The sequence below is a fragment of the Geotrypetes seraphini genome, chromosome 7 (genome assembly GCF_902459505.1).
Source record: "Geotrypetes seraphini chromosome 7, aGeoSer1.1, whole genome shotgun sequence".
NCBI lineage: Eukaryota > Metazoa > Chordata > Amphibia > Gymnophiona > Dermophiidae > Geotrypetes > Geotrypetes seraphini.
Window position 1 is genome coordinate 98,930,276 of NC_047090.1, and position 17,456 is coordinate 98,947,731.

Consider the following 17,456-nt stretch of genomic DNA (forward strand, 5'->3'; position numbering starts at 1 on the left):
GGGGTTAAATTTTATGTATTACTGTTAAATATGAAAGAAATTCAAGTGATGTACTTAATTGTCAATTTATTGATACACTTGTTGTAAGATGTAAAAATGAATAAAGATTATAAAAAACAAAACAAAAAACAACGCATCAAGATCAATGATAGATACCATTTGCCTGCTCAAAGCTGATTTAAATTCATTGTGAGTAATCAGTGCAGGCGTCTGAGAGCTTGTTTTGTGCTATACACATTGGAGACCATTGTGCTTAAAAGTCCTTTGTTTAATTTGGTTGAACAATGGTGAGGACTTTGTCCATTGTTTGTATACATAAACCTACAATATTGGTCTGTTAAATGAAACAGCAAAAGTCTATGCCAGTATCTAGATGGTAGAAATGAGCAGAGCCAAAAGACCCTAATAGCCTTCATCAGGGGTCCCAAATCATAGGGTCCATATGAACAAAAATTAAAATGCTTGAATGATGAGAAAGATCTTTTGTCTAAGCATGTTCAGATTGTTCAGTTCAATCTGGATGTGCTTAGACACCTACAAGTAGAGACCCCCTGATGCAGGCAGACATGCCGAAACACGGCCTGTGTCGGGTCTTATAATAAACATATGATTAATTGTCCATTACCTGAAAGCTCTCTGTGCTTTTTTTTTCTATTGTCTGGTTTGTACTTTGTGTTCCTCTTTTTTTTCTGGACTAACATACAGGAAGGACATTTTCAAAACATTTTCCCCATATAAATTGTCTGCCTGAAAACGGCCCTCCTTCAATGTGCCTGGAAATCCTTATGCTGTTTTTGACTCATTGGAAGGAGGTGCTTCCAGGGCATTCTTAGGAAGAATGAGAAAAGTATGCATGTATATTGCATTTTGAACTACCTTTTCAGCAAACTCAATCTGCATGTTGGGCCTGATTCTACAAAAGACGCTTACAGGTAGGTGCCTAGATCAGCATGCCTAGCTGATCTAGGTGCCTAACTTAATTTTGTAATTGGTTCAGATGGTGCTGTTAATTGATGAGCACCATTAAAAAACAATTTTAAAAGTTTAATTTTTGGATAGGCACCCAACTCGGTAAGCGCAATGTAGGTATCAACAACAAGGCGTCTACTGCAATCTACCCAAAAAGTAGGCTTGCCTAGGGGCAGAGTTTAGGCATGGAATGAGTTAGGCGCTTACTTTAGGTGCTGGCCTAATGGTTTATGGTTTTTATTTATATCGCGCTTTATACAAAGTGGGTTCCAAAAACACATATATAGTAAAAAAAAAACCAAAAACAAAACACACATTACAAAACACATACATGCAAGCATGAACTTGCCTTAACTGCATTGTCCTACATAAAATATACATCAAAAACAATCCATCCCACCCTCACCTACAACACTCACCCACACGCCACAAATAGCCACCCCTGTCTCTTCGTATCATTTATACATTCAAGCTGTAACACTATATTGTCTTCTCTCTTAGCACCCATATTTCATCTGACAAAAAAGATGATGTTCCAACAAACATTTAAATGAAGTGAGATTCCCTTGCTGTCGTATGTAACCCAGGAGTTTATTCCAGTGCCTAAGTTTCTGATGCCTACCAATGCCTACCAGAACCTAATTTGAGTTAGGCATGATTCTCTAAATGGCACCTAACTTTGACTGGCACGCAGTAGGTGCTATTTTCCTGGGTGCCTATCAAGTTAGGCACTGTTCATAGAATCAGAATGTGTATTGTGTACTGTCAAAAACCTTTTGGATCATTTTAGAATTTTTCAGAGTTTAAGGGTTTCTATTTGCTTTATGCATTTATTTTAATAACTTTTGTACATATATTAGAACTTTTTAATGCATGTAAATCAATTTTGTGCCCAATACATTTTAGGGCATCCAGATGAACTGAACGTGTGTTAATGAATGTATATCCCTAACATTCTGTACCCATAAGCAAGTTTGAAAGTATACTTACAGCCTGTTTTACAAAGCCGCACTAGCGGTTGCCGTGCGGCAACAGCCCCGTGGCCCTTTAAATCTCTATGGGCTTCGGGGCCGTTACCGCGTAGCAGCCGCTAGCACAGCTTTGTAAAACAGGCCCTTAGACTTTCAGAATTGACGCAACCTATATGTGCTCTTTTCCCCTGTCAGGATAATAGGCTCTGTATTGGAGGGAAAACTTTTTGTATTACACCCACATTAGGAAGCCATAGGGTTCCTTTTACTAAGGTGCATTGCCGCCCCGTGCTACGCATCAAGAACTAACGCCAGCTCAATGCTGGCATTAGCGTCTAGTGCGCGCAGCAAAGCAGCCCACGCTGAAACCGCTTGCACAACTTAGTAATAGGAGCCCATAGTGAGGACACACAATGCTTTGGCCTTTGCATTTTGTAAACGAGATGCGATTGCTTTTTTTTAAATTAAGGGGTCCTTTTATCAAGCCATGCTAGCGGGATTAGCGCATCAGACATTTCATCATGCGCTAACCCCCCGCGGCTGGCTAAAAAACTAATGCCTGCTCAATGCAGATGTTAGTGGCTAGCGCGGCAGGCGGTTTAACACGCAGTATTATGCGCATTAAACCCCTACCGCAGCTTGATAAAAGGACCCCTAAGTAGTTTTTCAACATCAAATTTTTCTAAAAATCTCATCGTATGTATCAGGGGTCTGTTAAAAAAAAATCATTAGCATGAATTTAAACACGAAGGTATAAACCTAAATCTATATTATAAAAACATCATAAATATAAATTAAAAAAAGAAAAACCAGAAAAAAATTATATCAAAAAGTATTTTAAAAATAAGTGAAAAGAATCACAATTCAGGAATCAATACTAACATATGAATCAGTCAAGAATAACAAGAAAGAGAACAAAATAAATACATCAGTCTCTGTTCTCTGTGTTAAGGCATATCCCACCATGAATATCATGGATTGGCCGCTGATTTATCCAGTTCACTTCCCTCCATTGTGAAAATCCTTTACTGCAGGAGACCTATAATACATGGGACTGAACCAGCTCTCTGTTTCATAATATGTCAATATTATATTAGAGGAAAATTTCAGCTTTATAGGTTATTTTTGGGCAGCCAGAGAAAACAGTTCACACACAATGATAAAAATCAAGGCAGCTGTAAATTGCATTGACTGATATCTGGGCCATATCTCCACCATTACCCCTCCACCTCCAGGAATTTCAGCTTCACGGTTGGCTTACTATAAGAAAATATTTCATCTGATATTTTTTTACCGAGCCACACCTAGATTCCCACCAATATCCTCGCGTTTATCTCAGTCCTGTTAGGCTCTCGTTTGTCTCCCCCGTTTTTAGTGCAATACTTGTTAAAAACGTTTTTTAATGTTAACCGCCTAGAAGTATGATAGTCGGTATATCAAATTTTTAATAAATTTGAAACTTATGAAAAGTTTTTAGAACGTGGTATTTCTGAAAGGGGGGCTCTTTAGTATGTTAAGCTACTCAGGGTATTGTGACTTAATAATTCAGTGTTGCAGTGTGACTTATGATACAGAATGACAAGAAAGATGAGTTTCAGGAGTGCTTGCTAGCATTTGAGGGTCATGGAACCGACTGATACAATCTTCTGTTATGTAGGGGCATAAGAGAAAAAACTGGAAAGTGCGTCGTTTTGTTCTGAGGGCAGATCCAGCTTTCCTGCACTACTATGATCCCACAAAAGTAAGTACATGCTCATCTTTTGATGCATATTTTACAAACAAATCAGATCTCTAAAAACAGGGTGACAAAGACCTTGGGTGTAAATAAGCTATTCTGTATACAGGGTGCCCACAAAAACACTCCTTGATTTTACATGGTTACAAAATAAAAACTTATTGGAATTAGAGAATGACATGGTGACAAAATTCATCAACGTTCCTGTCCCTGCAGATAACCACGGGAAACCATCTTCATGTCATTCTTTAAGGAAAGAGGGAAGAATCAAGCTTTGCTTTGAAGAATGCTGGTGTAGAAGGACCGAGGTTGAAACTGACTCTACAGAATGACAGTCTCTGGTATCCAGAGCAGATATTGTGATGTCATAATGCCTCATTCCACCAGTGCCTAAGAGCCAATCACATCAGTGATGTCACAATGGCTTCATTATCCTTGGCTCACATAAGAATCAGAGTATGAATGGCCACAACCACTGACCCGCAAGCTTTGCTTTGAATAATGCTGGTGTAGAAGGACAGAGGATGAAATAGACACTAGAAAATGACATGGGTTTATTTCCCGCAGTTATCCATGGGGACGGGAACGGTGATGAATTTTGTCACCGTGTCATTCTCTAATTGGAATATGTTTATAAATAAGATGACAGCAAATACAGATCCCAAAAATCATGGTTAGCAAGATCTTACACAATCGCTTGCACTTTCACCGTTATAAGCAGCAATTGGTGTAGAATTTTCAACCGTCAGACAATGCAACGTGACAAAATGACCAGGTGTTCCTCAAGTGGTCCCCCGAGATCACTGGACATTAATGTTTGTGACTTTTTCCTTTGGGGGTACGTGAAAGACAGAGTGTACGTACCTCTACTACCCACAACTGTGGATAATCTGCAGGAACGCATCACTGAAGCTGTAAATGCAATCACGCCAGATATGCTTCGGAGAGCCTGGTCCGAGCTTGATTATCACATTGATGTTTGCCGAGTAACAGGTGGGGCACACATCGAGTTTATGTAATCAACAGATACCATGTGAATCTGACAGAAGGGTCCCATCCAATTGTTCTTCCCATTATTGTCTCTCTTTCCTATAAGCTATGTAGTTCTACCCCTCTACCTTAATGTACCAGTATGTCTTATATGTTCCCAAGATTTTACTTTTTATTGTAGACTTATTTGTACTCCGCTTAGAAATCTGATAGGCAGAATATCAAATTTTTAATAAAACTTGATTAAAAAAACTTGGTAAAACTTGAAACTGTAGCCTCAAAGGTTAAAGAATATTCCAATAAATTTTAGTTTTGTAACCATTTAAAATCAAGGAGTGTTTTTGTGGGCACCTTGTATAAGAAATGAGTGCAGAGCATATGAGTGATCTGCTCAGTCGCAGAAAAGTGGTGGTGGTAGCATTTGAACCTGCATCTCCAGTTGTCATGCTGTCAGTGACAATGGCTCCAGTAAACAGGAATAATTATGAAAGAAATATCTTAAGGCTCTTGAAATGCATTACATGTGCTGCTCATGCCATATATATGAACATATGTGAATTTTTTTTTCACATCCTTTTCATGCTGCATCATAGCTCTTTACTAGCATGCTCTTTCTTGGCACTCCAGTATTACAGATTCTAATAGGATGGCACGGAAGAGCAGGAACATTTAATGGAAGAGGCAATTCATTTTCTTCCAGAAGTAGCAGAAATTTGATCACGTCACTTCACTCATTAAAAATGCACACTGGCTACCAATCTCTTATCGAATCACTTATAAAATAGCCTTTTTAGTCTTTAAAATTCAACAGTTGAAATTACCATCTTTTCTGAATAAACTTCTAATCCCGCATTCAACAGCAAGGACACTAAAATCTACAAATCAGCATCTTCTTTCAATTCCATCACTGAAGATTATAAATACAAGACGAACAGAAATGCTTTCGGTTACAGCGCCCCAAATATGGAATTATTTACCATCTCATTTGAGAGAATACACTTCAAATTTTACTGCCTACTATTTAAAGCAATAAACGGAGACAGCCCAGCCTATTGGAACAATCGACTAGTTCAATCCACCTCATCCAGACATAGGAGAACCCATGCACCATTCATACACCCTCCAACCAAAAATGTCAAAAGAAAAAAACTGTACGACAACCTTCTAGCCACTCGAGCTGCAACACTAGACCCACAACTCTACATCCTACTGACCACAACCACAGACTACAAAACCTTAAAAAAAGAAATAAAAACCCTTCTATTCAAAAAAACATAAAACCGAATTAACACAATCAGAAATGTCCCAAGCATCACCTGCAACTACTACATATGTACTTCCAATATCATGACAACTCAGATTTAATCCTTAGCAACTCAAAGAAATGTACAAACTACTCCCTAAATCAGAGGTAGGGCACTCCGGTCCTCGAGAGCCGTATTCCAGTCGGGTTTTCAGGATTTCCCCAATGAATATGCATTGAAAGCAGTGCATGCACATAGATCTCATGCATATTCATTGGGGAAATCCTGAAAACCCGACTGGAATATGGCTCTCGAGGACCAGAGTTCCCTACCCCTGCCCTAAATACTTCTAATCTCCAGACAATCCATTTGTAATCCGCCTTGAACCGCAAGGTAATGGCAGAATAGAAATCCCTAATGTAATGTAATGTAAGAAGAAACTACCCTGGAGAGATTTAAAGGAGCCCTTAAAAGCTTTATGTATGTTGACGCTTTTGACTAATAAAAAGTTCAATTCTGACAGACTGATCCAATCTCCGTAACCTCTGCCCTGCCACCTCCAAACTCAATGGTATCTTAAACAGCATTAATCCCTCCCTAATGTTTTAGCCCTTCTATGTTCTTTTCTTGAAAAATTATAATTCTACCCTTCCATCCTCCCTCTCAAGTCCGTCCGTTGTCTATATTTATTGTCTGAATGTAACGATATGTCATATTTTTATTGTTAATCGCTTAGAAATTTCATACAAGCGTTTGATCAAATTTTTAATAAAACTTGATGGGAAGGGATGATATTCATGGTGAGATGTGCCATGGAAGCAGCAGTTCCAGCGTCACAGAATGCAGGCCTTGTTGTTTGAGTCCTGCAGCAGTTTCATTGTCAAATGTTAATTGGAAAGGGAAAAATTATTACTTTGTAGAAATGCACAAACTATGCAGTAGTCTAATGATAAACATTTTCTGATTGTCTTCATAGGATGAGAATAGGCCAGTTGGTGGCTTCTCTCTCCGAGGTTGCCTCATTTCTGCTCTGGAAGATAATGGTGTTCCGTTTGGTAAGAAGAACTTGTGATATATATTTTTCTGCTCATATCTTAATAAAGCAGGAGGGGAGGAATAGCCTAATGGTAAGAATAGAAGCTGAGAACCAGGGAAGCTGGGTTCAGATCTCTTTGTGCCTCCTTGTGATTTTGAGCAAGTCACTCAACCCTCCACTGCCTCAGACACAAACTTAGAGGCCCTTTTACTGAACTGTGGGAAGAAATGGTCTTAGTGCATCCTTTTGAGAAACTTTCCCCATGTACTAAGGGCTAGATTCACTAAGCAAACCAATCATGTACCAATCGGTTTGTGACCCCTTTGCGACCCGATTTCCCTCCGACCTGATTTACTAACCTCTATCCTGATCATCCTCCGATCCGCGCATGCAAATGAGGGGGAACGGATGTAGGCAGGCAGCGATTCACTAACAAAAACCCTGCAACATTGACTGGGCTGGCCGATCACAAACAAGCGACTGCTGAGGATCAGTTGCTCAGGTCCTTTCCGACTGCCCTGCGTTCTGCCGCCCTGCTCTCTGCCCTGTTTTTCTGTTCTCTGCCCTGAATTCCTGTAGCCCCAATCTCCTCTGCCAGCCGCAAATCTCTCCTGCCTGCCCCGAATCTCTCCAGCCTGCCCCGAGTCTCTCCCACCTGCCCCGAATCTCTCCTGTCTGCCCCAAATCTCTGTCGCCTGCCCCGAATCTCTCCCGCCTGCCCCGAATCTCTCTCGCCTGCCCCGAATCTCTCCCGCCTGCCCTGAATCTCTCTCGTCTGCCCCGTATCTCTCCTGTCTGCCCCGAATCTCTCACACCTGCCCCAAATCTCTGTCGCCTGCCCCGAATCTCTCCCGCCTGCCCCGAATCTCTCTCGTCTGCCCCGAATCTCTCCTGTCTGCCCCGAATCTCTCCCGCCTGCCCCGAATCTCTCCCACCTACCCCGAATCTCTCCCACTTGCCCCAAATCTCTCCTACCTGCCCTGAATTTCTCCTGTCTGCCCCAAATCTCTGTCGCCTGCCCCGAATCTCTCCAGCCTGCTCCAAATCTTTCCCGTCTGCCCTGAATCTCTCCTGTCTGCCCCAAATCTCTCCAGCCTGCCCCGAATCTCTCCCGTCTGCCCCGAATCTCTGTCACCTGCTCTGAATCTCTCCCGCCTTTCCCAAATCTCTCCTGCTGCCCCGACTCTCCCACCCTTCCCCACAGTGCAAACCCGTGGTTTTAACCCGCAGGCTTAAAGCGGGTTAAAATCACGGGCTTGGGAAGAAAAAAAAGAGAAATTTCCTTGCTCTGCCGAGCACAGAGGGCCAGCGCATGCGCAGACCATCTACAGATGGTCTACACATGCTCAAGGATCGCTATTCAGCGATACGATTGAGTCTGTTGGGGGCGTGATTCCGATCACCCTCATTTGCATGAGGGTGTTTCATGTATCAGCCCTCAGGACACGGATCGGATTGGATCCGTGCCCTTAGTGAATCTAGCACTAAATCCATTTTTACCAAGGCCTTCAAAAAGCTAATTTCTATTTTTTTGGGATATATGACCAAGTGCTAATGTTAGCATTAATTAACATGGGGCCATTTAAAGAAAGTACCATGGGAGCACTAAACACTTCCTACTTAAGAAGCACTAAGGGCTCCCTGTGCTAACCAGTTAGCACGTGGTAACGAAGATGTGCTAGTTGGTTAGAACCAACATACCTACTCTCTGCTCCTGGCACACCCCCTCAAAAAATTTACAAAACTAAACACTGTGCTTAGCACAAACAAATGCCAAAACTAATGCAGAACACTTTAGTGCATCCCGAGTTAGGCCAGTTTTATTGTGTTAGGCATGCATTAGTGCAAAGTCCTGTAAACATTTCGGCACTTCGGAACATTAAGCTCAGTGCCCCGGCCGGAAGGCCTCAGGAAGTGCGCGGACATCAACGCGATGATGTCATATGCATGAGTGATGTCATCAAATCAACGTCCGCGCATGTGCAGAGGCCCTCCAGCCACAACCCTGAACCTGTCACTTCGCCAGTGGGGGATCCTGGAGATGTGGGGAGAGGAGGAGAGACACTGATGAGGAGGGGAGTTGTCGGCACCGGCTGACTGCCTAAAGGATGCGCTTCTTTCCGCAAGAGTCATGTCCTGTATGCAATCAGCTTGCATCTCTCCTCCTTACTGGTATCTCGGGGCAAACCTGGAATCTGCTGCACCAGTGACAAAGGGCGCCAAATGCCAGATTCTGTGACATCACTAGTCCATAGGCTAAGGTGGCTCGGATCCCCCGGCGGCAGAGGAAGCATATGTACAGGCAGGATGCAAAAACCACTTCCAACCACGTCAACATTTGGCAGTGGTTTTGCATTCTGCTGCTCTGGTGATTTGATCTGTTTGTAGATTACTGCCTACTGTGTTTCATTCTCAAGCCTTTGAGAGGTTTCATAATGACTCCTGATGAAGACACATTATTTATGTGTTGAAACGCTGGCCGTGTCGCGCTGAGCTGTAATCCGTCTTATGTGATTCTCCTATAAAGTTTGTGTGTTCCTCACTTTTTCCCGCTTCTGCATCTACTATGTGGGGTACGACTTTCCTGTTTCTTCTTGGTTCAAAAATACGCAGTAACATTCAAAGCGCACAGCAGTGAGAAGAGTCTGTATCAGTGCTGTTGTGAGCACTGAAAGTTGTTGTGTTTCCCACTTTTAGCACTATACCCCTGAAGCAGTCCAGGAGTGGGTGAAACATAGACCACGTCGGGTGATTGTTTTAATAAAGAGATTTTGTTTCGGATCAGTCCATCTGAGATCTGTTTCTTTTGCATCACTTCTTATACAAGCTCCATTGATTGAATTAGATAACAGTTTTGCAGGACAAAACAGGGCAGAATATGGGATAAAGTTTTCTTTAAGTGCCGAATGTATAGAATTCCAACATTAGGTAACATTCCTAGGCTACCCTCACCTAGAATTTGTGCCATTGAGTTTAGCAGTAGTCTCACTATAGGTGAGTTTTACCCATGGTGCCAGGGCTGACCTTCATATCTTAGATTTGATCCTATCAAAGAATCTTATGTCTGTTTGAGGGGGTTATTTGATTTTGTTTTTCCAGGAGTGAAGGGGAATGTTCAAGGGAACCTCTTCAAAATAATAACCCAGAAGGACATCCACTACTATATCCAGGCCAGTTCCAAAGTAGAGCGAGCGGAATGGATTGAGGTGATCAAGCGGCTGACATGAGGAGAGTGTGACATGCAGGACGTTCAGAGAAAAGTGAATGACTAGTGATTCTGGAATTAATTTGACTGTGGTCTTCCACCCAAACACCAAACAAGTCAGTGTTATGTCACAGCTGCACAGGAACTTCTGAATGGGAGCTCTTTCTTCCAGTTCCGTCGCCCAGATATGCTATTTCTTGTGATGCAAAGAATAGTTTTGCCCACCTCATCCCTCATTGAGACTGATAAAAAATCCCATTGTACCGTGGAATATGTTTGGCAAATTGTTACCTGGCTACAAAGATGGTAGCCTCTGAATGTAGATGAAAAGAAATCTAGAAAAAAAATGCAGTACTCTATAAGAGATGTCACCACTTCCTGGTTTTAGAAAGAGCATTTTTTTTCTTTCTAAGACAATTAACTGTCACCACTAATCCAGGAGGATGGCATCTGCTCAAGGTAAGACAGTAAAGAGCTTTATATTCAATTTTTACACTGCAGTCTCTGAATAAAAAAAAAAACCAACCTGACATTGGTTTGCAATCTGAGCAGATATGACCTGGAAGTCATCAAACACTCACATACAGGCAGTGAAAACTCTTCATCTCATCAATTTACCTTTCATATCAAAGGACTTCTTAAGAGAAATGCGGTGTTGGCCGTGTTAGTCCACTTTCCAAGGTAATATATAGAAATAAAACAAAAAACAAAGGAAATAAGGTAATACCTTTTTTATTGGACTATCGCAATGCATTTTATGATGAGCTTTCAAAGGTAACCCTTCTTCTTCAGATCAGAAATAAGCAAATGTTGACAAATATCAGTATATATAAGGAGAACATGAAAGCATTTCAGGAATAGTTTCACAGGAAGAGGGACTTGTTAAGAAACATCTATAGGGAAGAGTTGGGAGAAATGTCAGTATGGGCTTTAGTGGCACACAGAGAAAGACAAACTCCATTCAGCCACATCATGACCAAAATGGCTGAAAAGACTGCAACTGCCTAAAGAAATGGTCTGTCTGAGATCCTGCTGAAGACATGAGTCTCAAATGCTTTTCCAGAACCTGTGTGAGGTGATGAATGTTAAGTATTTTCCCAGGCTATTCTATGTACCTGCTTTCTCCAGAGAAAGGCTGTGAGGCATCTGGTTGTTCAGTTGTACAGTTGATGTATTTTAAGAAAATATATTTTAAGATATTGTTTTGTGATGTTTATTTCTTAGTTTTTATGTTTGTATCTTATAAACTGCCTAGTTGTAGACGGTATATAAATTTTAAAATAAAATAAAAAAAATTAAAAATAAAGATGCAAACTATAGGGTACTGGATTGTCTTCTCTACCCCCCTAGATCAGTTGTTTCAAACTTGCGGCTCAGGGGCCACATGCGGCCCACCAGGTACTATTCTGAGGCCCTCGGTATGTTTATCATAATCACAAAAGTAAAATAAAACAGTTTCTTGATCATAAATGACAATATTATTATTAAGACTTAGCCAAAAGGAAAGATTTATAAACTTTAAAGTTTTACCTCATGCAAAAGTCATTTCTTTAATAAGACATTAACTATTTTTTCCAAGTACCTACAAATCCAAAATGTGGCCCTGCAAAGGGTTTGAGTTTGAGACAACTGCCCTAGATATAGATAACATGATAGTGTGGGATGAGTTCAGCCTTTCCAGCAGGGTCTGGGTATAAGAAGACTGTACAAATCACAGCATGAGAAAACAAGGAAACAGCAGACAAATGTTCAAGGCAAGCCGAATATTCCAAAGCAAATAAATTTCCTTTTATTTTATAAAATATGTAAGAAAAAAATCCAAAATATTAATGTACAATTTTGGTAATGTGGATAATAGCTCAGAATAAAACAACAGTCTCAACAACCCAAAATATTTTGGTTTCTTGCTAACAAAATGTAATGGAGCTATGAAGCCAAAACAGAAGTGTAGTGCTGAGGTTAGGATGGAGATGCACTAGTGTGTTCAGGCCAAGACAGGGGGACACAGCACATATCTGTTCAGCTTCCCTCTCTCCTGCTCACTGTCTCACTTTGTACAATTTGTTTAGCTTCACAGTGCTCTACCTTTGATGGTAAGCCCTTTGGGACAAGGGCATTATAACCATAGTGAATTATCTTGGACAAAGTTGTCTGTACAATGGTTTGCTTATTAAGTCATCAAGTTTGTACTTGTAAATAGAAGGATGGAGAGTATTCAGCATAACAGGCTACATCTTCTCCTCTTCATTGACTTTACTCCTTTTCTGATCTCTCAGACACACATATAGGCTAAACTGCTGTTCTGTCTTGGAGACCGGGCAGTGGCTCCTGAGTTTCCATTTACCCCTTCCAAGAAAGAGAAAAAACACACGGCAGTGAGCAGGAGATGGAAGGAATGGATTGAAACTACAGGATAAGCTGGTGGGGCTTGAAATGTAACCAAAAACTAATCACTTATCCCTACTCTATAACAGGTCACCTAAAATTAAGTGCCAATTATGCACACAAATTATAGAATCCCAGCACTTATGCACGTATCTGTTACAATTATACGCATGTGCTAGCTCTGTGCTCATTGTTATTTTATAATTTATGCACACAACTAGTTTAGTGCACAAATGCAATGGTACATTCACAGGGGGAGGAGCATGGGTGGAGCATGGGCATGTCTTAACATATATGTGCATAACTTACAGAATACTACACATTACACACTAAAGTGCTGTATTTAGGCATGCATATTAATACCTGCTATTGACATTGTGATCCCAGACATATTTTATTTATTTTGATTTATATCCCATCCTTCCAGAAAGCTCAAGGTGGGTAACAAGTGAACATACACAGTTTCAAAACAGAAGACAGCCTATCTAGTATCATAATACACCTGGGCTCATCTGTGGCTATGCTAGTGGAATGAATGGAGGATCCTCTTCCAGTATCCCATTACTCCCTTGCATATTAATACCAGCTATTGACATGGTGTAAGTGGACATGCCTAAATGTAGCATTCTGTAAGAACACTCACATGTGTAGGTACTCTTACAGAAAAGGCTCACAGCTCTTGCAATTTGGGTGCCTAGATTGTAGTACCCAGTTACAGAATTAACCCTTAACATGTACAATGAATAAGGAATGGACCGGGTTGATGTCAGACCTATCCAGGGTCCAGCTTGCTGTTCTGCAGGATGGTATTCTGTTGTTTTTTTTTTTTTAATCCTCATTTTTCTATTTTGCTTGGTTGTATTATACATTCACTCCTCTCCATTCACTTCTGTAATATCAACTGTTATCCCCGCTCAGAGTTTCAAGTTCCCTCCAATCCTTCCGCAAACACCTGAAAACTTGGCTCTTTTCAAAAATCTAACACTTCCCGCTTTATCTTCCTAGCTCCTTTCCTATAACCCTTCATTGTAGCTCCTTTTCAACCTAACCAATGTAAACCGTGCCGAGCTCTACGCTTGTGGAGATAGCGCGGTATACAAACCTAAGGTTTAGTTTAGTTTAGTTTAGTTATATCGTTCTTATTATTATTGGCGTTCTTTTCTATATGTTTCTTTCTAAACTTTGTAAGCCGCTTTGACCTTTTGCATAAACGTAAATGTGTGTCCATTTTTGCCGACTCATGCTAACATTCTATAAGCACACTTACTAGTATTACTTACTAAAGATTTTACCTTAACTGTAAAATGAGAAAAAGGTCATTTTGAATAAAGCCCTACTGCGGATGCAATGGAAAAAAAAATTGAAGGCTGTAATTCTGCAGATATAATCTTTGGTTGTTCCTTGCATTCTGACACATATTCTGCATTGGATTCTTTCTTGTCTCCTCCCCATGATAATGCTGTGAATTTCCTGGAGGGCATTAACCTCCCTGGAGTAAAAGTGAACAAAGTTGGGATAGGCCTAGCCCATATTCTCAAGGACAATACAAAATGGGTGGCTAAACGATAGTAAGAGAAAACACCTTAAAGACTAAACAAATAGGCAAATATGCTACAAATCTAATGCATTAAAGGTTCATCACAGGTAGATCACAGTAAAATTGCTGACCATGTGCCGTTACTACATTTGTGAACTGGTCCTTTTCCAAAGTTTCTATAGCATCAACCCAGGGAGGCCAGTTATGTCATCACATCTATATGCTGAGTGACTTTTATTTTGCCCAGCAGTTTATCTACTGCCACTTTGTGGGCTACAAGCCCTGAGAGGACTGAGTGCCGGAGTTTTCACTCGCAGCTTCCATCACAAGGATAATCATAAGTCAAGAGGCATGGACTGCTGACCTGGTGAAAATATGCCCTTAGCTTAGTTGATAGGTGACTGGAGCTCCCTCCCTCTCACGGTCTGAGTTCACTGCCTCCAGTCCTGGATGGCTCTTGGAGGGGAAACTGAGTCATTTAATTCAGGTCTTGCAGTTTGGCAATCAAGCTAGTTCAACACAATGATGCTTATATGAGACATCCTTTTGTGTCAGATGTGATAACATTTCTCCTCTAAGTTAGACCTAGAAATAAAATTTGGTTGATCTCTGCAGCTCTGTGCCAAAGGTAGTTGAATTTCCCTGAGAAGCTGCCTGAGCGCATGTGCAATCATGTAATTGCACAAAAACCTATTATAATTACCTAGCAAAAAGCAGCTGTCTCTCTGATGTGTGCCTTCTATTATTCTTTAGGATATACTAACCATAAAAAGACAGACACAGAATAAGTGAATTGGTGTGGAGCCTAAGAAGCTAGGCTTTCTGTTCTCTCTAAGCCACTTTAGTGAGTTTGATATCCCCTGTGATTTTTAGAGCTCTCACAGTCTGTAGTTGATGGACCCGATGTGCAAAATCACAGAGCTGCTGCCCATCCAGAAGGACGCGGATGTGCTGATGTTCACAAAGAATCTCCATCTACAAGAGAAGGCCGAGACTGATGAAATCACAGAGATAATTAGCCAAAAATAATCTTTCACTACATCTTTGGTTGCTAAGATGGGAAAGTTCTTAAAAAAGATTTCAGGTGTGAAAAATAATGTACTGTAATTGCTGTATTAGTCCACTTTAAAGGTTAATAGATAGAAATAAAACAAAAAAATGAGAGGCTACCTTTTTATTGGATTAACTAAATGCATTTTTTGACTAGTTTTCATATAAACGTCTTCCTCAGATGTGAAAGATGTTTTATCCTCCTGGTAACAGAAGAAAGGCATCATCTTGGTGACAGAAAGCAATAGAGTGGAAAACATTTTTATTCAAACACTAGGAAGTTTCCTTGATAAAGAGGGGCAAGTGCATCAGTATGTTTCTTATTCCTTTAGCATAAAAAGGGTGTGAAGTAGAGATCTACAGTTAGCAACAGAAGAAAATGCAACACCTTGATTTCTGGGAACATCTTTCTCATTAAACATGAAATATGTAACTTGGAAGAGGTGACTTAAAGCCCAATTTTGCATAGGGCATCTAGATAGAAAAAGGATGTCCATATCAGGACATTTACAGTTAGGAAGGTATTTTATATAAGGTATGCTGAACATAAGAGTCGTTTGTAAAATTTCTTTTAGACTGGGGGAAATACACTTACATTTGGAACACACTAGCAGGAGCAGCTATTTTACAAAGAAACATCTTCAAACTAGAGCAGCATTGTTTAGGGCTCTACATATATAAAATGCCAGCACGGCATTGTAAAAAGGTGGGTGCTAAGCAAAAGCAGATCTGTGGGTGCCTGAGCACCCCCAATATTTTTTCCTGTAAGCCTGTAGATATGGAGCAGCGAGTGCCATGCTGCAGAGCTACAGTTCTCCATAGACAGACTATGGGCTCCTTTTACTAAGGTGCGCTAGCGTTTTTAGCGCACGCTGCCCCCCCCCCCCGCTATGCATAAAAACTAACACCAGCTCAATGGTGGCGTTAGCGTCTAGCGCATGCGCTAAAACCGCTACCGCAGCTTAGTAAAAGGAGCCTTATATCTTACAGCCACACACGTGGGGGTTACAAGTTCAAGTTCAAGTTTATTGATTCTTAATGAATCGCCTATTATAAATTACTAGGCGATGTACAAAACCATAAAACATGTAAAATAAACAATGGTGATAATATAAAAACTGATTTTTGTTATAGATTAAAACAAAACAAAACAAAACAAAAAAAAAAATGACAAATAAAAATACTTATATATTAAAACCAATATTAGTTTTAGACGCAATACATACAAGAATTGTGAGGAAAAATGGGGGAGAAATTACAATATTTTAGCAAGAAAAAGAGGGTTACAACTATGGTAAAAAACAAATAGGAGGGGAAGTTAAATTTGGTAAAAAAAAAAAAAACAAAAAAAAAAAAAAAAACTTTAAGAATCATACGCATCTTTAAAGAAGAAAGTTTTTAATGCTTTTTTAAATACGGCTAAGTTTTTTAAGTCCCTAATATACTGAGGTAAAAGATTCCATGATTGAGGGGCAAATACTGAAAACATATCATTACGCCTAGTACCAATTACCTTTAAAGAGGGGACCGTAAGAAGGTTAGAAGAAGAGGAGCGAAGTGAACGAGAAGTATTGTAAGGGATTAACCATCTATTTATAAACTGTGGCTCATTAAAATTTATGGCTTTATAAACTAGAAGTAATACTTTGAACGTAATGCGGTGGTTTACAGGAAGCCAATGAGATTTTATTAAGAGGGGAGTGACGTGATCGTATTTTTTGGCATTATAAATTAATTTAACAGCAGTGTTTTGAATTAATTGTAATCTTCTTTTTTCCTTTAGAGTGGTATTGATGAGAAGGGAATTACAATAATCTAATTTGGAAATGATTAGAGAATGGATAAGAATATTAATAGATTTAGAATGTAAGAACTTAGTAAGTGAACGAATAAGACGTAATTTAAAAAAACATGATTTGACAGTATTACTAATGTGATCATGGTAAGTGAAATTATTATCTAATAAAACGCCTAGAATTTTGATAGTGGAAACCTGTTTTAATTCTGTATTATTAATAGAAATTGGAGAAATTAAATTTAGATCACTTTTCCAGGAAAAAAACATTGTTTTTGTTTTATCTAAATTTAAAGCTAATTTGTTTGTGGTAAGCCAATCTTTTATTGAGAGGAGTTTATTATTGATACTTGTAATATCGTCTAGGCTTTCTGGGTCTAAAGGATGAATTAATTGTATGTCATCAGCGTATGCATAAGTTGTAAAGCCTAGAGACTGAGTTAAATTTAGAAGTGGAGAAAGAAAAATGTTAAAGAGAAGGGGAGATAGTATTGATCCTTGTGGAATGCCGTAAGTATTTGAATAACTTTTGGAGATAC

At 39.9% G+C, this 17,456-nt stretch overlaps 2 protein-coding genes across 6 annotated transcripts in view; one reads left to right on the plus strand and one right to left on the minus strand.

Moving 5' to 3' along the window:
* Nucleotides 1–11,352, plus strand: part of PLEK2 (pleckstrin 2) — a 38,012-nt gene extending 26,660 nt beyond the window's left edge. For both annotated transcript variants that reach the window (XM_033952336.1, XM_033952338.1), the window contains 3 exons: nucleotides 3,598–3,681; nucleotides 6,886–6,964; nucleotides 10,045–11,352. In XM_033952336.1, the coding sequence (XP_033808227.1) occupies nucleotides 3,598–3,681; nucleotides 6,886–6,964; nucleotides 10,045–10,172 (291 nt within the window). In that variant the 3' untranslated portion in view covers nucleotides 10,173–11,352. The remainder of the gene's footprint in view (nucleotides 1–3,597; nucleotides 3,682–6,885; nucleotides 6,965–10,044) is intronic.
* Nucleotides 11,353–11,659: 307 nt separating this feature from the next.
* The window catches only part of LOC117363860 (galectin-related protein B-like), a 29,052-nt gene continuing 23,255 nt past the window's right edge, over nucleotides 11,660–17,456 (minus strand). For 2 of the 4 annotated variants that reach the window (XM_033952341.1, XM_033952340.1), the window contains one exon: nucleotides 13,322–15,047. In XM_033952341.1, the coding sequence (XP_033808232.1) occupies nucleotides 14,904–15,047 (144 nt within the window). In that variant the 3' untranslated portion in view covers nucleotides 13,322–14,903. Of the gene's footprint in view, nucleotides 12,497–13,321; nucleotides 15,048–17,456 lie in introns of those variants that run through there. The other 2 variants (XR_004540138.1, XM_033952342.1) reach the window with 2 other exon arrangements.